Source organism: Antrostomus carolinensis, unplaced genomic scaffold (assembly GCF_000700745.2).
Source record: "Antrostomus carolinensis isolate BGI_N321 unplaced genomic scaffold, ASM70074v2 scaffold14161, whole genome shotgun sequence".
NCBI classification, from domain to species: Eukaryota; Metazoa; Chordata; class Aves; order Caprimulgiformes; family Caprimulgidae; genus Antrostomus; species Antrostomus carolinensis.
The window spans coordinates 17,005-43,623 of NW_010294909.1; the positions used below are offsets into that span (position 1 = coordinate 17,005).

Below are 26,619 nucleotides of genomic sequence, written 5' to 3' on the forward strand. Positions count from 1 at the left end.
GGATGTGTCAGATCTTTAGTCAGATCACTGCATGCAAGATGTGAGAAGGTGTGTTAATTTAAGCAATGCCAACCAAGGCTGTAGTATACATACCAAGTGATTTTACATGCAGGAAAGGAGCAGTTATGGAAATGAAACAAATAAAAAAGGCAAAATAGTGCAAAACAAAATATTTTATTAGATGAAAAACAAACTATATGCAATATATATTAGCTATATTACATCTTTATAAACATTAGTGAGCACTCTCTCCAAAACATATTAAGGCAGTGGCATCAACTTCATTATCCCAAGATACAACATTTAAAAAATAGATACCTAAGTGATTTCCCTCAAACATGCACCAGACATCAGAAATCTTTACAGGAATTTCAGCTTGGGTTCAAACATAATTTCTGCTCCATTTGAGAGTTTGCAACAGAGAGAATCTCTTACTTCAAGCTCTAGCACTCTGAATTCTAACAGCTCATTCTGGTCTTTTGCATCTTGCATCTCGTTCTTCAGCTGATGCTCTTCTTGTTCCATTCTGTAAATCTATGAGACAAACACAACATCATAACACCCTGTAAGCAATGGAAAAGATACTGTACAGAGTTATGGGCCACGGGTTTAGACAAAACTGTTAATTATTCCAGTTTCTCATTAGATGTTGGTCTGCGTCTTGGAGATAAAGAAAGAACATCATCTTACAAAGTATTTGTGAGAATTGTGAGTAGAAAATGGTCAATGATCTTTTAGAACAGTAATCTGGTAGTAGTATGAAAAATGATATGAATATTAATATATTAATATGAATATTCTAAATAAGTTAAGCAATACAACCTTTCTTTTAAAATCAACTGAATTAAACTGTATTACATTTAGGTTAGATATTAGGAGGAAATTTTTTACCTACAGGGTGGTGAGACACTGGAACAGGTTGCCCACCGAAGCTGTGGATGCCCCATCCCTGGAGGCATTCAAGGCCAGGTTGGACAGGGCCCTGGGCAGCCTGATCTAGTGGTTTGCAACCCTGTATACAGCAGGGGAGTTGGAACTAGATCCTCTTTAAGGTCTCAAGCCATTCTATGATTCTATACATTAACATTTGGGTAGACTGTTCTCATTGCCTTTGCATGACTAGACATCTACCCTTTACAGTACATGAAAGAGAATAATGGAGAGATTTTAATGCCTACTTTTTAATTTTCCAGATTTGTGCTTTGGGGCACTAACAATGACAAAACAGAAATTCAAAATTAACTATTCCTTATGCCAATTGATAGCTTTGGTCTACTGTCTAGCTTAACTGGGTGATCTTTTTATTTGTATGAAACTAAATAGAAGTGTAACACCTGGCATAGTGTACTATAGTGCTTATAATACCCATGCAAGTGTCTGAATAAATTAAGTCCAGCTGTAACTACTTTTAGTCATGAGTTTTTCTTTGGTTGTCTTATTCATATTATATTAATATTGAGCTAGCAATTAACAAAAATAATTCTTTGACTTCCTTAGTACTAGCTAACTTTCCCACCAATACCACTGAAGAACAACGAGGATGCTCAACTCTGAGTATCTCAGACAGTAAATGATACAATAGTCTCAAATCAATCAGTATCAGTTAATGTGTGGAAAAATTGTAAAAAACGGAAGGCTGAAGGGATCAGGCCATTTTATTAGTGATCAGGACAATAATAATCTTTGTAACTCTTTGACAAAATACAAGATTCCACATTATGCTTAATATTTTAGATTGTATTTTGCTGGACACTGGAAATATCAGCCAGCTTGGGTTCAATTGATGGCTATACAACATGTAACTCCACAAGAGCAGCTTCCACTCCCAAAGAGTACAAAAGCATATTGGTACTTTAATCAGATATTTTTAATCTAATTTCTGTTTCTGGAGATAAATAAAGTAAGCAATTTTCATATTGATGTTCCAGTACTTAGTACATGCATTTCCTTTTACCATTTCTTTTATGATAAGGGGCAGCAATTGTGAAAATATTCCCAGATTCTGAACATGTACCTTCTCTAGCAACTCCTGATTTGTTCTGATTAATAGTTGCTTTTCTTCTACCCATTTTGAATCCTATGAGGAAGAAGATTAAAATATTAAAATTATACACATTTTTTTAAAACAAGACAAATGAATAAGCACGATTATTAAAAGATTTCAGACATCACTGTACACTCAAGTATAAAAATGGCCACACATCAAAAAATAACGCTTTCATATGTATTTCAAGGATAAATAGCATTTTAAGCCACAGAGGAAATAAAAGTTCCTTTCTTTTCCTGAAGATGAGTCTCTTGTTTCCTATTATGTTCCAGCTAAGTATATACTTTAAAATCTTCACATACAGCAATTGTGGGTGAATGCAGTTATATGATATTTTATGTAATTTTAAAGCATTTATTTACTACAGCTGAACTCGAAACTATTTATTTCCATTGCAAAGAGTTGGGAATTTTCTTGCAAAATCATCCCATTTTGAGTGGTGTAATGTGAATCCCAATGGAAAAAGGGAAGAAAAACCTTTAGTTACCCCAAATGACTGAAAACAGGCTTCAGTGGTGTGCAGTTAATTGCCCTCTGCTAAAGTGTGAGAATCAGGCTAATACAGTGTCTGTGATAAGGAATTGAAGGCTATGGAGAAAAGGAAGTGATATAAGATATTCTATACTCCATTTGAAAACTGTATTTCCATTTGATCATTTCTTCCAAAGCTGATATTTCCTTCTAGGTTTTTCCATGGCTTCAAAAGGCCTCATCAAATATCCTATTAAAGACCCGAGTTACAAAAATTCACTGCCAGACATTGCTGGACATTCAGATTTAATGGATTGTAACAGCCAAATTCATTCTGTTTTCCCTGTAAAGTATTTACATAACCTAGCTCATACTGCTCTAACAAGTTTAATAAAACAATATCCAGCACCTAAAATGCCATCCTAACTCTAGACCAAATTATTTTTTAGCTAAAAAGGACACCTTATTTAAAATCTAAATGTCTTTACTAAATGCTGATACTTTCTTTGTCAGCAAGGTATTTGCACATTGATGCTGCACACAAAATCAATGAAATCTGGATATCCCAGCCCATTAACTAGCCTTGAAACCCAAACCAAAAATATCTAAAACATTACAGTATAATATTTACATTTTTTAAAACAGTTTAAAGTTAGTTTTTCTACCTACTGTCCACTACATTTACATATCTACTGTTCTTTCTCCTTTTCCCACTCATATACAAGAAGGCACAAGTGCATTTTAACTTTCATCCAGTGAACAATCTCTTCAGGATTATGATGTTAAAAGCATCATACTAGGAATAATATACTAAAATAAGTACTGAAAAGGCATGATATTTGTCAAGAATTTTTGAAACAAATGAACTAACCATTGAAAATAAAATCCAATGCCTAGTTTAACATTTAACTAGCGTTTTATTAAGGTCAAGAAATGAACGAAGAGTTGCACTCACAGACTTAGGGTGGATATCCTAATGCATGTATATAGTAAAAGGGAGGTTCATCAGTTATATCAGATCTGCACAGGTTCAACTAATCCAGTTCACACAAAGAGAAAAAAAAAAAAAGGCTCGATTTGTCCTATTGATAATTAACTTTTGTGTCTTTCTTGATGACGTTAGTTCAACTCAACTTTCTGAAAAAATCTTAACTTCAGTGGGACTGTATTTATACACAGACCAGGTCACTAAGAGAGCTAAACACTAAAAAAAAATTCCATCTCACACATTGTATACTCCAATATTTTGAGATTTATTATAACCACTGTTAATATTTTATAATAATTTCTTCCCTTAATATAATGTTTCTTACACATGCACCTCAGTGTACCTTGCAGAAATGGATTATTAGTCTTATTTTATATCTAGGGGAATTCTGACAGATTGAGCTCATGAGAGATTAACAAGAGCCATTGACACTTACTTTGAAATTACACATAAATTGTTATAAGCCAAGCTTCAAATCATTTTTGAACAATAAGATTCTAATGTCCTGCTCTGAATTTGACTTCAGGAAAACTGTGAAGGTCTTTGCTGCTTCTGTTTCTTAAAGCTGCAAAGACTAAAAATTCCTGAGCTAATACACTGGGATCATTTGATTCATTGTTTCCCTTTCAAAAGCAATTTAGGGACTGGTTTCTCGAATGAACATTTCATAGGTATTATTAAACCATGATCACCACCATGACCACCTAAATGACAAAGTAATAATTGAAAAAAAAAATCACATAGTACACAAAGAATTCTGTTTATCATAACTGTTTATTTTGTTGAATGTAAATACTAACAGGTCAGGAGACTGAGCAGGTGCTACAGCTCCCAGGAAGACACTGTCACCACTTCTGTGCAAAGCTAATGCTCAGTGTACAAACTAGCCCACTAGAGACAATATCATACTGCTCCTTGTCACGTCCCTGCTGGCCTTCTCAGGATTACTAAGAGATACCAGGTTGAAAATGTGGTTATGAATCTCATAAAGTAGTAACTAATTAAATTCTAATTTCCAGGCACATCTTTTTGACACACCATTCTGGAAACAAAATCATAGAAGTAATTTCTTACATGGTTATCCATGTTCACTTATCTTATTTACATATACAGCACTTATATTTTACACTGTAATAGTCTACTGTTTTGTTAATGTTTTCAGTTACACAGCAATTTGCCTGCAACACCTTTATGATCAACACACGAAAATGTCAGCAGTAGATCCTCGAGAGGTCTTCAGTTTCATTTATTCTTCCAAAAGCTCAGTGAGTCACCATTTTTAGATTGGTAACATATTCCCTATTTTTAGTAATATTTTATTTACATGGAATTTACTAAACAAATTGCAGTTTGTGTGGAACCTAGCATTAAAAAATTACCTTTAATTTGACTATGGTCCCCAAACCTTTGTATTTATATGGAATCTTACAGAAATTTTTTCTCACAAAGAATAATCCATAAAAATAGTAATAGTAATTAACTTGGCATTATTCATAGGTTGTTCTTATTCAACGCTACAGGATCATTAATCTTTGAAATGTGTATCTCTAGATAGCTATATCTTATTTTGTTACCATATACTACCTGCAATCTTAAAATTGTTATTTCAAACAATAAAGCGGAAAAGAACATCTAATTTTCTCAGTGCATTCCAGCAGTTATGCAACTGAACATCTTTTAAATGCACTCTCATAAGTCTTAATCAGCCTTCCTGAAGACCCTAGACACTATTAAATATGCATCAGTAGCCACATCTTCATCAAGTATTTACAAGATACACTAAAACAAAGGCCTAATTTTACTCTGTATGATGATCCAGGAATTTGAAAGCAATTGGGTCCTCTAAGAATTTAAGCCCAGAAGAGTAACAGCACAAGCAGCTTCCAGTACCCAGATACACTCAGTGGTTCATTTCTCTAGTGGAAGTGATTTAGTTTATCTATTTTACTATGCTACACCAGAAATATTCTCCAGTACAAATACAGAATATTTATTTTATTGGAATTTATAGCAAATATAAACAAAATGGAAAACAGGAGACATGCGTTCACCAAATGACAATGGGAACAGAACTTACAATGCATGTACATGTGGTTATTGCAATATTATGCTTTAGTGTATCATACGTTAGAAAATGAATCTTTAATGACATTTTCTGACCCTGTATAATATTTTCCTTTACTTAAGTAATCTATTGCTGGAGTAGCAATTAAGCTGCATCAGTCACACTAACACACCAGCAAGCAATGAAGATGGCAAGGGCACCACTGCATGCAAGAGAGAAAATAATGTGGTAGAGGACATTAAAAGAGCCTTTTACCTGTCCTTTCTCGATTAGAGCTTTCTCCAGGTCCTCAATTTTTGCCTGATACCTGAGAAGATCAGCTTGCAGTTGTTCACGAGTCTAGGGAAAAAAAAAGTATCAAAAAGTGTGTGTCTGCATATGCACATCCAGGTAGACAGGTAGATCTAATTACACACAGAATCAAAGTAAAGATACTTTCTACCCATGTATGGACTGTCCAGACAGCTTTTAATGCTTTCCATTAAAATAATTGCTTTTGTGTTTATGTTACAAAATATTTAAAGTCATCAGTTTAACAGTATTTTTCCTTCCTAGCCTAAAAAGATGTTATGTTATCATCACATATTCCGTGACAAAGTGCTTCCCGGGGAGGGGTGGGGGGAATTTAGGAACTGAAAGAGCTTTAAGAAGCCATTTATAAGCTTTAGTAATTCAAGGCAATTGGGGAAAAAAACAGGCAAGAGAGAAAGAAGATTGCAACAAGCAGTGAAAAAGGTCTGCAGGTAAATAAAATGTATTGACCCAAAATATTTTTTATATTCCATAAACAGCATATGCCAGTCAGTTTTCCTCATTCTACATGATTATTACACTAACTATTATGCTACAGTAGGTATCAATCCCTGAGTCCAGTGATGCTCTAAAAGGGACTGGATCATATAAGGTACTAAACAAAAAAGATATAAACCAAAGGATATCTCTGGAGACTGTCAGTCACTGAGGCTCCTTGAGCTACTGCAAGCACTATTCCCACCTGACTTCAGGTACTCTTTCACCCAAGCAGTTCAAAAATTCCTACAGGGATTTCTTTCTTCATCTTTGTATCCTTGTTGTTTACCTTAAAGCCTCATCTAAAAGTAATAGGAAATGTTCATCCCACATTGGGCCCTACAAAACTAACCATGCAAAAAGCTACCTTCTGACTCACTCAAAAGATGGATTTACGTGGATGTGGCAAAAGAGACCAAAATGCCATTAAAAAGAAAGAGTAACAATTCCGAAGTCTACTAAAGGGACAGTTTGCAAATGCCTGCATAATATTTTTTTTATTAAAAAAGCTATTACGAAAATATTCATATCAGGGTCTCCCTTTCCACAAAGACAAAGGAAATATATAAGGGTCTCTCATAACTGTCAAATACACAAATGCCTCTGAAATCTTACTTTAATAGTAGATGTAATTATGCCCTCCACCCAATTCTAGCTTGAGAAGTGATCTCCAAAGTCCTTACTGCTTTCCTTGGCTAAGTGTCCCACTTAAAAAGAGTGTCAAATGTGTGACTAGGCATTTGTAAGATGCTGAGAACTCTAATGAATAAAGCCATAAAGCAATGATTCTACTATTATAAGAACTGCATTTCAAAATAAAGTTAAGATTGGTTGAGAGCCACTTCAAAGAACCTTGAAAAAACCTAAAAAACCCCCAAAAAACCCCGCGAAAACGAAACATGATACTTTTTAAAGTAAACCCTGATTCTTCTAAATACTGGCTCTGGGGATAATAGACTAACCTTTTTAGCTGTATATAACTCCAGATAATAAAGAAATCTACATTCTTCTGTAACTTTTATCTGGAAAGCTTTGCTTATTAACACACAGAAAAACTGCTCCCTCAAGCATACTGTTTTGGTACCTGAGAACATTCAGTAAGTGGATTTAAAATGCTTGCCGGAGAAAATGATGTGGATGAAATAGTGCACGTGTACGCCTAACAACCATCAGCAACCTAGCAATATAGAATTTTGTGAATATTTTATTAATTGTTCTAGGCAGTGGAACCTTATTAATTGTTCTAAGCAGTGGAACAATTAAGCTAGTGGCAGCTCTCACCTTTGGGATAAATTGAGTCCATCCACACCAGCAATTTTTAAATCACATTAAATTCTTTGCCTTTCTGCATTATTAGCAGCATGTTGCAGTGGCACAATACAATGAAGGCCACATGTAGCAAGACAGTAATATGTAATAATTCACAATATTAAATATGTTTCTCCATTTTTTGGGTGCGGGGGTAAGGTTTTTGGAGGGAAGTACATTAGGATTTTTTTTAATGCTTAAACACTTTTTAGAATCATGGTCTCATCAAGCTTGAGCCAGTAATCTACAGGTTCAAGCTGTATTTGATGCAGAATGAAGGACATGAGGTGAACATGAAGTTTCCAGCCCTATGGCTATTGCTTGCCTATTGGCATGTTACATGTTCTTTGGTCATCAATTACAATAGTCATTCAACTAGAGGGTGACTTGTAAATATACTACACTTCTAGATATGCCCTTATCTGCAAGGAGTTGGGATAAAGTACAAGAAATTTTGCCTCTAGTTAACTGAGCTCTTTTTTGATGGCACTGTTGTTCAGTGAATAGATCTGGGGACTGAGTCAGAGCTCACCAATTCATTATGAAGTGATTTCTCTCCTCTCCAGTTTGGAAAAGAAACTGAATGGAAGATGTTAGTAGGACTTCTGCTGACCTCATCTCTTCACTAAATGGTTTAATACAGTGGTGGCAGAAGGGCAAATGAAAACAGAATACATACTCTCACACCTCAAATACCTATAGTACAGAGATTGCTATAAGGATAAAAAAGATCCTTTATGTCAGAGGCAGTAAACAATCACACATGCTGGCTTAATAGGAACAACAGTTAGTGATGTATTTTTTAGTGAAAGAATACTCTCAAACTGAGATTTTTAAAAACAAATTATGATTTCACGTATTTGACAAAATACTTGAAGAAAAACTTCCTTTGTCAGATTTGGGTCAGATTTTTAATATACTTACATGATAAAAGTACCTAAGTACTTAGAACAACCTATTCTCCGATTAATTTTATATCCATCATGTTGCTATCCAAATTGCAAGTTCAACTAGAATATCATTCTCAATAACACTGTCTTACTACTGAAATCTTTAGTAATAATGCATGCAAAAATAAAGTATAATGATATCTTTGTTCTGTTCACACCAGATGAATCTAAATTGTCATCCTACTGATAATATCCTCTAACCCTCAAAAACATTGTGCCTAGTGTTTCACTGACCTACAAAGATATCTCCTGCTATTCCAAGTTTTTTCAGTTTTTTCAATGATTGCAGAGTTAAAAGAAATTTCAGTTAAAAATTACCCTTGCTTCTCTCTCTGCATCCAGGGTTCCACCAACTTGTTCTTGAAGCAACGCATATGCTCTTTGCAAAGCTTGATACTCCCTTGTTAGCTGGCAGAACCTTAGCTCTGCTTCTTCTTTAGGTGTGCTCTGAATGAAGAGGGGCAAAAAAAGTGGTTCTGTATAAATATGTATGATAACAGTTTTGTTTTAAGAGACAGACAGACTCACAAACACAACAAGCAACACAACTCATACGGAGTTTCAAAGTTTAATAAAGGTTTAAAAAACTGAAAAAAGTGGAAATGGAAGGAAGGATGATTTGAGGATGATGTAGAAATGCAGAGATCAGTAACTGAGTCTACCTTAAAATTTCAGGCCAGTGTAAGTTATTATATAAGGCAGTAATGTAGAGGAATGGGAAGAAACCGACTGGGGAAAGATGAGAGGGAACAGTTCTATCCACATTTGTCTTCAGCAACTCCAGAGCCACAGGGGCTTCAGAAGGGGTTCGGACTGTTTGTCAGACAGTCCATTACTCCCTCCTTACTCTTACAATACCAGGGTAAAGCATTTTACCATCACAAGCATGCTAACAAAGAAATTATACTTCAAAAGCCATAAGATGTTTTTAACTATTTTTTTAAACATGAAGTATTTTTAATGTCTCAATTTTCTTTGAATTTTGAGCAACTGAGACCAACAATTTCAAGGTCTTTCCTATAATACTGAGGGCAAGAAACGTCCTCCCTTTGAAATAAATTTTGCCCCAGGAATTCGAGCTCCAAGGAAAACAGATTACAATATTATTAGATATTAAACCTAGAAAAATAGGAAGCTTTTTGTGACCGAGGAGTATTAACCACAAGTTAGTGAACAGGAAAAAAAAGATGAAAAAGAACATCTAATTCATGCTTTGTCCTCAGCCCTGGAATCTATTAAAGTAGGTCAGCTGCACTGTATATCACAGAGCTGAGACAAAACATGTCAGTGGGTATTTACTACCTATGATCATGTAAGCCGTAATGAATTGCAAAAGCCTCTCTGAGTATTTTAAGTACAGAAGAAAATCCTAGTTGCATCAAAACAGTCAAATAAATTATAAGGTTGAAAGGCAAACTATTGTCTAGTAACTATTGACTTTTGGCAAAGCAACATGTCTATTCATTTTCTTTTGACTAATAAGAAAGGGTTTGAGAAAAAAAAATAAATTCTCAGCCCAATATGTGCCAAATGGATCAGGCAGAATTTTATCTTATTACTTCTATTGCAATGACTGTGCATGTGTTACTGGACTTGAAACAAACCAAAGCAATTCTCTGCTAAATAGGAACCTTTCATAGTTCCTGTGGCAGAATAGCTGAAAAAAAATGTTTGCATTTATACTTCACGTCAATTTTTATAAAACTTAAGAAAAAATCAGTTATTACTTACATCTTCCAAATCTTCTTCTGGTGTTGCTGGTGTCCTGTCTGTTTTATCTGTGTTATATGAAGTTACAGATGATGTTTCTGAATCAAGAGATTCTTCATCAAATCCAAAAAATGTCTCCACAACATGCCTCTGAAAAGTTAGTTTTTCTTAGTTACTAGCAAAACAATTGGAAAACCCTAATGACCCAGCCAAGGTCTTCTCAGACCATTATTTCTACCTAAATACCATAGTATTCAGGAAGAAAAAAGGTTCCACTGTAAAACCTTATTCTCTGATTAAATGAGCTTTTTCAACATCATTTGTGTAAGAACCTCAAAGAGCTGAACTTCACGTAGCACTGGGTAATTGCCAGTAGAATAATGCTTTAGCAAAAGTATAAAATCTAATTACCAATATCATACAGATCTTACAAGATTCATGGTAGAGAACGCAATATCTATTCAGAAGAAAGTAACCCAGTACGATGAAACATATAAGATGTGGAACCAAACGGGAACAAATATTCTGAAGAATAATGTAGAACAAATTTAATCATTAATAAATAATTTTTAAAAAGAAAAAAAAAGTATTATTTTTTTGCAAAATCCTACTTAAAAGTATAAATTACCACTTTCTATTTATTTTTTCAATACAATCATTCTCAAGTTTTTCAGTTTGCTCCAATATTATGACTAACCAGAAAAACTATGCTTAGGGAAAACCAGTATTTCAATGCAGATTTTAAAAATTTTACACAATGTAATCAATTAAATGCATGCTTACAGAAAAACAGATAAAATTAATAGCCAATGGAAGTAAATAGTACAATATTCATTGTGAAAAATGCAATAATTCTTTCACCATTTTAAGATCCCTCTTTCCATCAGTTTCCTAACATACACTCAGAAAGTAGCAAATTTCCACAGAAAATTCTGCTGTTAAAAAAAATTGCTTAAGTATTTAACTAGAAAAACAGTATTTCAGGTATTTTTCCTTCCAGAATAACAATAACATATTTTAACTGTTATTAATGAATAGAAAGCCTAACTTTTTACACTATACAAGCGTTCTAATAAACCAATTCGAATTCAGAGTAGCATGAAAATTAAGAAAAAAAAAAAACAAAAGAGTGTTGCTGGAAAAATGGAGTCAAGTTATAAAATGTTCTATACAGGGAGGCTCGTGGAGAGAGGTGGCTCTGAGAAGATGAAGAAAAATCTGTCTACCTCTAACCTGATGTAACAGTTTGTTTCTCGGTTTTGTTTGTTTGTTTGTTTGTTTTCTTTTAATATGAACCACAGGTTGCATGCAAGAAGGTATTCGCCCTGTTCAATAAAAAAAGCCTAAGGGATGAAAAAAACCTATCAGTTATTATTAATTCAGAACATCAGACATCTTACATCTCAGCAAAGCCAAACTGCCAAAGTGAGTGGAATTGTGAGCTATCAACTTCATTCAATAAACTTCATTCAATTTATTTTATCTGTGATGCTCTATCTCATAATGAATTCCAAATATTTACCTTTCCCTGCAGTCTTCTAGACCTATATAACTTTATACATTTTTCCAGTATGTCTACGAAGTACTGTCTTCACTTTCTCACAAAGCTCCACAATGCTTAATATATTCTTTTGGCTCAGCACAGCTCTCATCAACTGCCAAAATATGCTATCTTGATTTAAGTGGTACTATAAAATCAAGCTCGTAGGTGTGACTTGGTGCCTAGCAAAAACCAGAACCATGCACTCCATTTACAGTCCAAAGTCCTGGCTACCACAGTACACCAGGTCACAGTCTCATCACTTGTAAACTAAACAACTCCGTAATTGTTTCACAGTACAGCTAATTCCACTCAAACTACCAAAGACAGCTTCAAGGCCTTGTTCTGAACAACTTAATTGCTTCACTTAAGGTGAGCCCTTCACATAATACTTTTTAAATTTCATTCAGACTGCATTTTTAAATTAAGTGGTTCTACTAAAATATCTTTCTGAATGGATGTTATGCACTCAAAAAAACCACCCAAAAACCTAAAAGCCACATCTTTTCCAGATGGAATGTGCTTATCCATATGCATACAGATAGATACAAAGAAGCACAGACAGCAAAGAACTTCTGAACAATCTTTAGAAACAACCTTCCTTTTGCAAGGTATTGGACTACTATCTTGTATATTCACAAGAAAAGAAAAGGATTGTAGTCATAGTACTAAAACCTTGTAAAGACACATTGCTCTTCTCTCAGTTGTTTAGGAAGCACTTTGATCCTTTCACCAGGCAGAGCTATATCTAAGATGCTCGAAACAAGAACTTCCCTGGGATAATTTAATCCTTTCCTCCAGCATTCACATGCTATACCAGTATGTTCACCATTCTGTCCTTCTTAACAAAACAAAGGACATGGGGAACAAGTTTAAGGCTTATCCAGACACCTAATGCGTTCTCTCACACTCGAATTACAAACATTTCAGGGTCCTCTCTCATAAGTACAAAACGTTACCACAAAAACTTAAGTGCAATTAGTTCTTGGGAGATGGCCCATCCAGCATTTCTCCCACACTGAGTAACAGTCACAGCCTACAATAATCTAACAGTAATACTACAAGTAAATATTGGGAGTTGAAAATAGGGTAAAGATATGGTACTACCTTCAAGTTGTAAGACAAATTTACAGTTTGGCTTGCCAGGTCAATGCATCAGGAAGAACTTTATGACTCCAAACTGATGAGCAGATAGTTTCTTAAAGATGAAGGTAGATTATATGGAGGTAAAGAAGATGATGGCAGGTAAACAAAACACAAGAGACTTTCATGAAAAGCGCCTCCTCATTTTGCAGTGTGGATACCTTTCACCCAATGATGCTGAGAGTAAACCCAAAACAAAGCTGCATGTAGACTCTTATGCCAATACTTTTATATCCTGCTCTTCAGCCCACACCAGTTTGTCTGTGGATGGGGCTCAGAACAACTAGCCTGTGCTTTGGAGGAACCTAGCTAAGGACAAGCAACTCAGAGGACTGAAGAACAACTGACCCTGCTCATGCCTTCTGCTTCAAGAGTGCCTGGACTCAAAAATGACAAACACACTTGATCAAAGCTCAAACAATACCTGCAATAAAGTGTAGACTTGAGGGCTGATAAAGTAAACAAGAGTCAAGTCTTGAGTTTGAAAAGGCTGGTAGAACAGACTTCTAAAAGATGGAGAACAAAACTCCAATTTATTATCACATATATGGCACAAAGAACACAGTACCAGGAAGGTCGACAGCAGCTTAGTTAAAACTGACAATAAGACTTATCATATCTGTGGGGCTCTTTGCTATATCTCAAACTACAACTACTTTTGTAGATAACTCAACTTATGTACCTTCCTTTAACCCTGCAGGCACACACCCACACACACTGTTTCAAGGAGTGAAAAAAACAATAGTAAAACAACAGTGGGTTTGATTTTACATAAATGTATACAGTTTGAGAAGATACTTAAAGCAATGCCATTATTCTGACAAAAGATAGTGGCTGCATTTAAACATTTCACTAGTAACAAGTAAGAAAAAGTAATTTGCATATATTAACAAATGACTTGTTTACTAGATGGGAGAGAATTATGCAAGAAAAGTAGTGTTTCTCATCACACTAAACAACCCCAACACTGGAAGGAGAATTAGAAGTCAAAAACTGTTAAATGCTATACAAACTTCCCATAATATTCTGAGTTACGAGTGAACCACTTATTTATTTGTAATGACTCCTTTCTCTTTAGAGAAGCTGTACATTTATAATTTTGTGGAGCATATACTTTCTGTTGAAATAAAGATAAGGTATTTAACCATTATACATTCATTGCACATGTATAAATGGCTTCATGACATAATTATAAAATAGCTGGGTTCAGTGTTGATGATCTAGTATCTGAAGCAACTAACTACAAGAAGAGATTCACAGCAAAACCAATACAAATTAACTGGTAAGGGAACAGCTGTAGAGAGAAAAAAAGGAAAAAAAGGACATCTGAATCACAATGTTTTTTTAAAAGTTTATAAAAATATGTACAATACTCACTGGATTTTTGCAACTATACAGTATTTTCATTTAAGTTTAATTCAAACTTTTCTGAAAAATGGGAACATTCTCAATTAACAACTTAAAGATTCCTTTATATTGATTTGTACATTTGTTACTTCTTATTTGTTAAATAATAACTTGTAAATTGCTGAAAAATTCCAATTTCCACTGACTACTGCCATGCATTTAATAGCAAGTATTTTTCATGTGGATTTATATCAATGTTTTCACATAATTTTAAAGTAAAATTATGCATTAGGTCTTTATAACTCAAGTATTAATGCTTCTGCTAAAGTATGGTGCTCAGTAAACATCAATGTTTAGAATGTTATAAATCAATAGTGACACATAGACCATATTATATGCAAATTTCAATATACCCTCATATTTTAATGGTTTGTATTAGATACACTAACATATAAATAATCTGATTTCTCTGTTGCTAAAGTAGTTTCACTTTACATTTAAATATCTCATTTTCAAGTACTTAATCTAACATGATGAAAATGATTCAAGATGAATTTCCTTTTAATGCAATCAGATGAGCTAATCAGTAACTTCTTACCTTCATGCTTATATGTCATTTCTTGGCAGCCAGAAAAATACAGGCACACCAAAGCACAGAGGCAGACAAAAAAAGAAAAGTATAAAACAAGAACTATGAACTCCATCACACCAGAAGTTGACCATCCACTATCGTGAAAATCATTTGTTAATTAAAAGTTTACATAAAGAAACAAATCCATAGAGTCCTGCAGTTTCCAAACAAACTGGGCAATTATGCCTTATTTTCAAATGCGTGACTCCATCAGTCATGGAATCACTGTAACATCTTTCTATGTGTCAAAAATAAACAAACCCACAAAAATTCTGTTTCTGGAGTTTCTTGGTTATTTCACTCCCAAAATCAGAAAGAAACAAAACAAAACAAACAAACCACCCACCACACTCAGCAAGAAGCACTCTTTAAACAGCAAAATATTCACCTCTGCTACATCTTTTTCCTAACAAGTCCAATGGCATGTTAAAGTAAAAAAACAACTTCTATCAGCTGAGGCTGCTTCACTTCAGAGAAAACTATCCTACATTACCTGACTATACAGTGTTACTATACTATTCCTCTGAACACCCTGCAGCCACAGAGATTATAAAGCCCCATCCCACTATGCTGCTCCTTTCCTTGGGGAACCCAAGCCAGCTGCCAGTGCTGTTCTATGGGCTCCTATGCCCTTGGGTAATTAAAAAAGTGCTCAGTCAAAGCTACACTAGCAACAGTAACCTAGTGCACCTACACAGCTCCAGAAATAACACAGGCACCTAATTGCAAAAAACCAAAAACGAAACAACAAAAAAACTGCCAAAACATTTTCAAATATGCTTCTCAGCTGAACTGATGTTATCTAGACCCAATCAGTCTATAAAGGCTACGGGACCAACCTGACAGATCATTCACACAAGCTGTCTTAAAGATGGAGGAAGGCATGCTGCAGATTCTGCTCCAGCTAACAGGAATCACTGTCAGGAAAATATACTACAGAACAAACACAGACACTGTCCAGTCAGAGTACCTTGAAAATTAAGTAATGTGGAGTGTAAAGTACTCATTTAGGAGAAGCTGCAACAGTAGATGAGTGTAAGTCTTCACCCTGAGCACCAAGCGTTTATTAGAACAAAAAAGGCATCTTTCTGTACCTTCTAGTCTGAGCTTATTTGGCCACATTCATGAAACCTAATTATCATCAGTTATTTCCTTTTTCACTTTGTCAAGGGATGCAGTACACAGCTGGAAACAGATCCAGCTCCAACAGACAAATTTGATAATTCACGTATTAATGCTAATTTTACGTTTAACAAATCTAAGAAAAGTAAAGCCAAAGATTTATGTCAATAATTTCTCCTTCTGAGTGATTAGGACAGATACACCCATCAGTTCTTCTACTATAATATATAAGTTATCATCTGTATGATGTAAAAATCTTGCACAGATCAGAGACAGAAGCACACTTGCACTGTGCATGACTATATATAAAGCAAGTCATCTCAGACTGCCTTTACACTCCATGGGGAGAAACAGGCAATTTTAGGACAAAACTCATATGGCCTATTTAGGTATCTACTTCCAGAGGAGAGCAGTCACCACCTAATGCTACCACTTTGCCCAGAGTGAGATGTCTGCATCTCATCTCCATTAATGACATCTATTCAAGCACTGAATTCTACTGTTTTCATCCGGGTTCCTGAGATAGGCTGTAAAACCAGAGAAGATTAAGATGGTACAATCTTAACAGCTCATCTGGGTAAGCAGCCCATTCTATATGGATTGTTTAAATAAAAAACTGCTGGAAAACTGTGGGAAACACAGCTTCCTCTGAGAATTTTCATCCTCAAAGGACCACACAGGTGACTTTAAAATAAAGCAGCCTGTATGCCAGGACTGGATTTTTAAAAGCTAACATCAACAGTGTTTAAACACTGCATATACATGCAAATAGCCTACAGGTTTATACAGTCTCAGGTAACAGGACATTAATAAATGTATAATTGATTACTTCTTTCCTTCCTTAAGAATCATAGAATCGTTTGGTTGGAAAAGACCTTTGAGATCACTGCATCCAACTGTACCTATCCACTACTAAACCATATCTCCGAGCACCCCATCTAGTCGTCTTTTAAATACCTCCAGGGATGGTGACTCAACCACTTCCCTGGGCAGCCCGTTCCAGTGCCTGATAACCCTTCCTGTGAAGAAATTTTTCCTGACATCCAATCTGTACCTCCCTTGGTGCAACTTAAGGCCATTGCCTCTTGTTCTGTCACTAGTTACCTGGGATAAAAGACACACACCTGCCTTGCTACACCCTCCTTTCAGGTAGTTGTAGACAGTGATAAGGTCACCCTTCAGCCTCCTCTCCTCCAGGCTAAACAACCCCACTTCCCTCAGCTGCTCGTCATAAGACTTGTGCTTCAGCCCCTTCACCAGTTTTGTTGCCCTTCCCTGGACATGCTCCAGTGCCACAATGTCCTTCTTGTAGTGAGGGGCCCAAAACTGGACACAGTATTCAAGGTGTGGCCTCACCAAGGCTGAGTACAGGGGAAGGATGACTTCCCTGGTCCTGCTGGCCACACTGTTTCTGACACAGGCCAGGATGTCATTGGCCTTCTTGGCTGCCTGAGCACACTGCTGGCTCATGTTCAGCTGGTTGGTGACCAACACCCTCAGGGCCTTTTCACCAAGCAGCTTTCCAGCCACTCCTCCCCAAGCCTGTAGCATTGCATGGGGTTGCTGTGACCCAAGTACATGACCTGGCACATGGCCTTGTTGAACCTCATACAGTTGGTTGCAGCCAATGATCCAACCTGTCCAGATCGCTCTGTAGAGCCTTCCTACCCTCAAGCAAATCAACACTTCCACACAGCTTGGTGTCATCTGCTAATTTACTGAGGGTGCACTCGATCCCTTCATCCAGATCATTGATAAAGATGTTAAACAGGACTGGCCCCAGCACTGAGCCCTGGGGAACACCACTTGTGACTGGCCTCCAGCTGGATTTAACTCCATTTACCACCACTCTTTGGGCCCAGCCATCCAGCCAGTTTTTAACCCAGCAGAGCATGTGCCTGTCCAGGCCACTGGTAGCCAGTTTCTCAAGCAGAATGCTGTGGGAAACGGTGTCAAAGGCTTTACCGAAGTCCACGTACACCACATCCACAACCTTTCCCTTGTCCACTAAGCAGGTAACCTTAGAAGGAGATCAGGTTGGTCAGACAGGACCTGCCTTCCATAAACCCATGTTGACTGGGGCTGATCACCAGGTTGGCCTGTGGGTGCTGTGTGACAGCACTCAAGATTATCTGCTCCATGAAAATAAGAAATTAGCTCATTTAGAAACTATATATATAGATATATAATAACTAGTATAGTATATATAGTATAACTAGTATAGTACATATAACCCCATTCACTCTACCCTCACAACTTTCTCGTTTTCTCTTGTGGTTTGTTGGTTTTTTTAATAGTCCTGCTTTTCCTTTGAGGAGATAGCATCAAATACAATTTCAAATATCTAATTTTATATGGGCACTGAAGAGATAATGGACAGGGGATGGAATAACCAGTGGGACTTATGTCTGCTACTGATTATTTTGTTCTTTATGGTGTATCTATCACAGCAGAAATAAGAAGCATGCCCCTACTAACTCTGGTGCTTATATGCACACAATTCTTGCAGTAATGTCTGTAAAAGTCTCCCAATTATATATGATCTCATTTAGGTTCCTGCTCCGGCAGGGGGATTGGACTAGATGATCTTTCTAGGTCCCTTCCAATCCCCAACATTCTGTGATTCTGTGTGAAATATTTTAATAGTATCATGCTCATGTTGTTTAACTCTGCTTTGTTCAATAAGGAAAAGAAGAAGATATCAAAAAGGCAGCAGTTTGCTTAAGAGAAGACAGGTAAAAAGAATGGGTACAGACTCTAGCTCAGCTGAAGTTCTATTAACACAGAACATTTTTAAGACATAAATGAGTAATTATGGAAGTTTTCAGCCTATAGAAATTAGCATCACTAGTTATCAACTCCTAAAAAACTAAATTAACTAGTTTTGTTTCATTAGGAACTTTACAATTTAGCAAGAGATCTTACACAATTAATTTAAAATTAGATAAGGTCTAATAATTAGAGAGGACTATAAAATTTACATTACTAGTTACTTTTTTTTTTAATGTTATGTCTGTTTTTAAACTTGCTCTCAACACACAAACTTCCAGATATACTACACCAACAAAGAATGGTTCAGGGTTACTGTAAATATATTTGGCATCTAACAGCCTTCCACTGCATAACAGAAATACATATGCAAGATTAATTGTGACTATTAATTTTTCTTTCTTCATACGTAACAGACACATCATTATTCGAAGCATAATTTGAAGAAACTACAGCGAAACAGAGAATTCCAAAGAATAAATCTTTCAGAACACAGGTATCACAGAAGGCAGAGCAATAAAGAAGCACCACCTGGAGGTCACCAGGAATATACTATGCAGAACACACTGACAACAAGCACCCATTTATGACAGAATGTATCTTAAGCTATCATACAGATGATAATCATCTCTCCACTCTTCACTTCCATTTTTTCTCTCTTACCCCATTCTCCTCCCCTCACATGCTCCAGGTGGCTGATGTTAAACTTCACAAAAAACTTTATGCAGCAAAACTAGTTACTTTAAGCAGGTGTTACAATAAACACTAAAGGTACACTCTTCTGCTTTGCTCAGAAGCAAAACTTCTGTTTCTACAACCTAAATTTTTCTCTTGTGCTTTGCTTTATAGAGTAAAATAGTTACTAGAGAAAAATAGTTACAATCTCCTTACTGTTTACATATTACATAGAGAATCATCCCTAGCATGAATTGAAGCTTAATCAATCGTGATTAAGCAGTAACTTCATATGAGTAGTTTAAAGAGTTTATTTTCTTTAAAAAGGACAGCATTTGTCCTTTGAAATGGTAGTTGTTTCAAGTCATTGTATCATTTATTCCTCAAGCCACCTGAATATTTAGGCCACGATGGCTAAAAGTGTAATTATATTTTTTATTTAATGTAAAAATCAAAACAACACTGGTGTACAGTACAAAACTTTCAGTTCCTGAATTATCCTTAGAAAAAGTTAATAAGCACTCACTAGAAAAAATAGAAGAATTATATGAAATTTCATCATTATTTGAAGCAGAGCTCTAATTTCAGGCAATATTTCAAACAAGCACTGTTCACAACAACCAAAACACACGGAGAACCAAGCGTTTGCTCACCTTTGGAGGCTTCAGACTTTTCCTCTTCTGTTTTTTAGATCGTAATAACCGTTCCCTCTCCTGGAAGGAAGGAGAACATTTTGGTATGGGTTTCTTTTAAAATATGTATTTAGATAATTCAAATTTTCTGAAAGCCTACAGTAAAGCTACCTCAAAGACAATATCTTTATCCTTTTGAATAAAGCCATGTTGGGATAACATCATGCTGTACTGCAGCTTTATCCCTTTAGCAAATAAACCTTCAGCCGTATACTTTACACACTTGATGGGAAGTTGGCAAGAAAAGACTTTGTTAAATACTGGGCACAGGTTTCTGACAGTTATTTTGGCTCTTTTACCAAGAAGCTCACTATGGAAACAGAATTCACATTCTCACTCCAGTGTTCACCCATCCTGACGAAGCAGGTTGGTAGCCAAAACTGAGTCCAGCCTAGTAATGACACGTCATTGTATCAGGCATACTGTGATATATAGCCATGCATATGCAGACAGGGCATTACACATGACTTATCCTTGCAGGTCAGAAATCTCAAATCCAAAGGCACTCTCACTTAGTCTGTGTCAACTCAGTCAGTGTCTTTTTTCTACTGTGACCTTGGAAGAAGATAATAATTAACTATATCATAATATGAAGAGGTTATAATTGCAAAAAATAAAGGGTTTATGAACATTCAAGCCCAAGAATACTGCCTTGAATTCCAAAGGAGAAGAGGAAAAAGAGAAGGTAAAAAATGCAAAGGAGAGGACAAGCAAAAAAAACCCACAGGAAGCCGGTGATCTGTCTCCTTGCTTTTTTCCTGATTCTTTCCTTAGCTCTCTGCATCTTTGTTTGCAATATCTCTGTTTTTAAAAGAATGTCAGCAGTTCCAACTGCTTCTGTAGCCATTATTGCACACTGCATGGTATTACTCTATTCAGAATTATTTGCTTTATAGTCAGTTCAGAAACTGGACAAAAAGGAAGCTCCCAGTGGAAATCACAATAAAAATATTACCTTGTTCCAGGAACAAAGTTGTGGAAATTACAAAATAATTCGGAAAAGCACAATAAACTATATAGCATCTTTAACAAAAGTGGTCTTCAGAATAAGGAAAAGTAATGACTGCCAAGGTAGAATGGAGCAGATATTTTAAGCTGCAGAATAATTAATATATTAAGCACAAGCTGAAAATACAAAGCTGAATTTTAAGACAGCGTTGAAGAATAATGCTCCCTCCTAAGGTACCTGGTTAAGGCACAGTCCTTGCTTTAACCTGGGTCTCCTACATTCCAAGGAAGCCTCCAAATAGCTGGAGAAACTAGGTAGTCCTCCCACTCTGTCTTTCCTCTCACTTTAGTGCAGAAAGAACAAACACTGCAAAAATCTCCCACTCCTCCCTTTTTCTAATCTTGTTTTTAAGAAGATTGCTTAATTTACTGTCTTAATAATACATCAAGCTACCAGAACAATAGCAATGCCAATTAAAAAATACCATTTGCTGAATCACTAACATATTTTGCAATCATCTGAGTTTATCTTGACAGCTTTCCTTTTAAGAATTCACCAGAAAACCACTGCTGTGGGAGAACTCAAGCTTATATGGCTTCACCAGCATCAAAGATACCCTACAAATGACAATACTAATGAATTCAGACAACTCTATTGCCCAAAACTATCGTTCTTATTTCTGTGTACCATATTGGTCTCAGCTGGAGGTATGCTGATGACTTTTGTATTAATCAGGTATGTGACATGTGGGTCATTCTTGATAATTAGGATACATTTATATTCTGTAAAGGTGTGGTTTGAGCCAGAAAAGATAACTGAAAAGCGCAATGGAAGTGCAGAGTTCCACTGCCTTCATGGCCAAGGTGAAGCATCAATTAGTTTGTACTGCCAACCAAAGCAGTAGCCTATTTAATAATTTAACTTATTTCTGACAGCGAAAAAGTATATGTAAATAGGAAACAAAGCAAAATGAAACCATATTTTAAAATATTTATTTATTTTACTTTAACACTAAACACAAGTAAATACTAGTTGACCCAAGTCAGGATACAATATATTTTCTCAGATTACTAGCTGAGACAGTAAAAAGAGAGTACTTTCACAGCAACTTTACACTGAAATATAAGTGAGATTATATCTGCTATATACTGAGAACTTAATATCATGTCACGGTTCCTGCCTGTATGGTTGTATTTGGAAGGTAAAGCAGCATTGCTCTGTGAATCAGACCCTACATCATAGTGCCTGAGTAACATCCTACTGCTTGTAGCACTGTGACACTGGAGAATGCATGCAGACATCAATCTTCGGACTGATAACAGAGAGAAATCCTGGGTCAAAATCTCAGAGGAACTGCCAGGAACAGAGACAATGTTCCAGACAGAGTAATAACACATCTCATTGTTTTATCTTTTTGGATTTTCTATTTTTATCTTCAATGTTGTATCCAATTTTTTCATTTTTTATTTAGGCAGAAAAATCTTAAATTCATGTTATCATTTTGTAGAAGTCAGTAGTGTCATTTGAGATGCTCTAGAATAGTCTGCCTGAGTTCCAGATGCTGTTCCAGAAGGGTAAGGGTCTCTCAGAGATGATACATCATTTCTTACCGGAATCAGAAGAGTGTAACAGACATTGCACTAAATAGCACTAGACAACTCTAACACAACTCAAAGGAGTCCTGATCAAACAGTGCAAACACCTATGAGCGTGATCTTAAGTGATCTTCACAGTCAGAGGGTAGCAGCTGTGCAATTCTAATCTTAAACTATGCTGCTGCCTTTGTTCAGATGAATCATGCATATTTCTCTCCATTTGTTATAAAGACAGCTAGTGTGTCCAGCTCAGAGATGCTTAGTGAGGTGAAATGAATGCCATTCTGCGTGTTCCTTTATTTTAGGAGAAACTCTAGATCAGGAGAGTGGTTGGGTTTGCAACAGGGTCTACAACCAAGAAGTTTCAGTCATTAAGTTCTGAAACCTTCCTCCCAGTTCCTTAGTTGTTGACAGCCAATTTTGTAAGTAAGGTGGATGGACTGATGTATTTCTTTTCACAAGCAGCTCATAATAGGTTAATATTTTACAATACAGAGATTCATACACATTCCAAAAAAATTTGTTCACCACCTAAGAAATAACAAGAACCTTTTGATGTCAAAGAACTATTTCTGTATCACTACAGCAACTGGCATTAAAATATTGATCTCAAATCTTTAGCTTGCCTATAGATGTGTGTGCATGCAGGTATGAATACCAGTCAAAAGCATTACCACTGTGAGATCATCAATAACATGCTGCTGTTCTTTGACTTGCAGTCTGAGGAATTCAATTTCTTGTTCTTCCCGTGTGCTGCTGAGATCATTCAAAGACGTGTGCCTCTTCAGTGCTGGTTGTGCAGATAACTTCTCTTTCTACAAAAATTAAAATAAAATTGAAAAAAATAAACAAAAAGAATGTTTTAGAGTGTGTTGCTGGAACAGGAGGAAAATTCTCATGTGTGTTGTAGTAATCAAGAATTTTTTTGACTCATCAGTGCATACTGCACTACAACATAAGGCCTCTTTCAACAAAAATAGTATTACACATTCTGCATGCCTCAGTGTTAATATCTCACATAAAATATTTTAATTCAGAATCAAAGAACATACTCTGTGACAAAATTAGCAGACAAGTGAACTCAATAATCTAACATAGTAGAGCATTTGGCACATGCACTCAAATTCAGTTCTGACTTCTAATCATAAACGCAGCATTTACTAAAGCTATTATAGCTTCTAAACACATTTTATCTATCCCTGATCCCTTCCCTTAATCTGCGTGAGCTGACACAACACAAAGCACACACCACTCTGAACTTAAGAGTATGAATATTCAGTTGCATTGGCTGAATTTAAGACTCTGAAATGTCTTTATTAGTGTAAAAGCCACACAAGCACTTCCATCTCAAAAGTAACTGCATGCAACGTGTTCTTATAATATGATGTCAGAGATGATTACTTACCAATTCTACATTTTCCCTTGACAGATTCTTTATTTTCTCTTCCATTCTCTGGATACATTGCAACATATCATCATTTTTTTTGCTCATCCTCTTATTTTTTTCTACCAGAGGCTTCAGCTGACTTTCTGTCTCCCGAGAACGTTTCAGCTGCAAATGGCAATGGAAAAGTTAGCTGTGCTTTAGTTTATACTTGTAGGAAAGAAGAAATATGTGTGTTCTTCCTTCATTCATAAAGTTTAGAACTTCTGTTAAGTGGTATCTGATATAGACTACTGCTGAACTAACTATAGGAGTCTAAGCAAATAAGAAATAGCATTTTAGAACAGTCTACAAATACACTAGTCACTGTTCACTGGATTTTGCTCTTGGAAAACACTCATGATGGTCCATAAAAGTGATTTCTTGGTAAACTTATCTCATTGTACATAAGCTTCTTGTGAGCGTAGTCGTTTTCACTATCCCTTGGTTGGAGCAAGCTCTTCCTATTCTACTTTAAAAACCCTATACCTAATGTGTAACTAGAGCAATGAGAAAGTCAGCCAGAAGGCACAGATTCAATCCAGCATTCTGCTGACATTTTCAAGCTGCTCAATTTTGTTCCTGTGGTTTTATGATGTTAGACAATTATGTGAAGCAAATTACTGCCTTTTTTTTGCATTTGTGTATACTCAATATTTCACTCTTTTTATTTCATTACTCCTTGAGTTGTTTTGTTTGTAAAAAATCTACTTTTTCCAATCAAAAGATTTTTCAATTTACTGAGTTTTAACTGGAAACAAAAAAAAGATAATCTTTCTCCTGAGATAATTTCACTGAGTATTTGGTTTTCTGTTTCATTCTCAGAAGAAAATTATTTTTCATGGTGCTTAATCATATGAGCTTACTGACATTACTAGTTTTATGTAAAATTGTCTCACAATATGACAAAATCTTCTCCATATCTTTTCCAAAATATATTTCTTATGCCTCTAGGTCAAGCATCAAGAAGAGCACTTGGCTGAGTCATACATGCCCTCCATCTAGAGGGACACTGAAGGATAGAAGTCGCAGTATTTCAGCATTCTTCAAGGATGTTTTGAATGACTTGTGTCCACAGAAAAGATCAGGGGGATGAATTATATTGTCTTTATACAATGCAATCTTGAAAAAAGTGAAGATGTTCTTGAGAGTATAGAGCAAAGAAAAGCAACTGTAGCAGTAAGCGTCAGGGGAAAAAAAAACTAAAACAATAAACGCTCAGCACCTAGGCAAAGTAGGAAAAATGGCAAACTGTACCCAGGCTAAAACTCATGTTCTTCCTACCTCAAGAAACTTAAATTGTTACTGAGGAATCAATTTTGTCACACAAAAGGGCAGTTTAGACTATACAGCTATTTAAATAGGAAAAGGTTAAAGAAAAAGACACAATTATGTTCTCAATTCATCCATTTTAGTCTGCCATTGTTGAATTTACTTCACTAAGCTAGATTCAGCCAAGATGTTGGTCAAGAAAATTTCAAAAATTAGCTCTTCTGGTAGTCATTGAGATATCATAACTAAATTAAGTCCTTTCATCATAAAGCAAAGCTTTCATATCTCAACATGAAGAGCTAAGTCTGACAAGGCAAGGAGGAAGATGTCAATGCTTCACTCATCTATAGGACTGGCAAGTGGCAAGAGTGTCCTCCCCTTCTTCCCTCACCATACATAATAGCATTATTTTAGAATGAGATGCATAGGTTGCATGAGGGAAAATTTATTTCTGATTAGAATGAAAAATCTTTTCTTCTGCCACCAGAAATAGGTCATCATAAGAGGACATGTGTAAAAATTCTTACTGCTAAAACTCACCTCCCATTGCAGTCAATGGGAGTTTTACTGTTAACCTCAGTACAAGCAATTAAGTAGCGATGCAGGCTAATAAAATTCATTCTTAAAATTCTTGTCATATCCTTTCTTTTGTAAGTTACTATCACTCTCCTATGATAATTTCACCTACTTATGAGATTTCTCTTGAGAATTGGCATATTTTTCTTCTTCAGCACAAGAAAGCTTTAGACAAGAAAGCTTTAACTCCTAGCTAGCACAAGCATATCCCTAAACCAATGTCAAATTTAAAAAAGATTAATACAGTAATTGAAATGCATAGATTATGCATGTTTTACACAACATTATTACACAGTGCCACAGGCAAGCTACCAGTTAATTTGATCACAATGACCCCAAAATAAATTTATAAAGTTTTATTTTTCTGGAGCAAGAGAGATTCAATCCATTTTATGGTCAAAAAGTGAATTTCTTCTATAGAAATCTCTGTTATATTTAGATACAATTGATTGAGACCAACCAGAACTAATTTGTAAATTTATAACACTGACTTTCCAACACTGATTCTTTCACCATAAAGATGCCCTCCCAGTCACCATCTGTGTTATTACTAATTA

The 26,619-nt window shown here is 35.7% G+C and overlaps 1 protein-coding gene across 2 annotated transcripts in view; it reads right to left on the bottom strand.

The window, feature by feature from the left end:
* Positions 1-360: 360 nt before the first annotated feature.
* LOC104532562 (janus kinase and microtubule-interacting protein 1) overlaps positions 361-26,619 on the bottom strand; it is a 51,008-nt gene continuing 24,749 nt past the window's right edge. For both annotated transcript variants that reach the window (XM_029087431.1, XM_010177801.1), the window contains 8 exons: positions 24,197-24,343; positions 23,466-23,606; positions 20,209-20,268; positions 10,350-10,478; positions 8,937-9,065; positions 5,827-5,910; positions 2,015-2,077; positions 361-534 (listed from right to left, as the gene is read on the bottom strand). In XM_029087431.1, coding sequence (XP_028943264.1) covers positions 361-534; positions 2,015-2,077; positions 5,827-5,910; positions 8,937-9,065; positions 10,350-10,478; positions 20,209-20,268; positions 23,466-23,606; positions 24,197-24,343 — 927 coding nt within the window. The remainder of the gene's footprint in view (positions 535-2,014; positions 2,078-5,826; positions 5,911-8,936; positions 9,066-10,349; positions 10,479-20,208; positions 20,269-23,465; positions 23,607-24,196; positions 24,344-26,619) is intronic.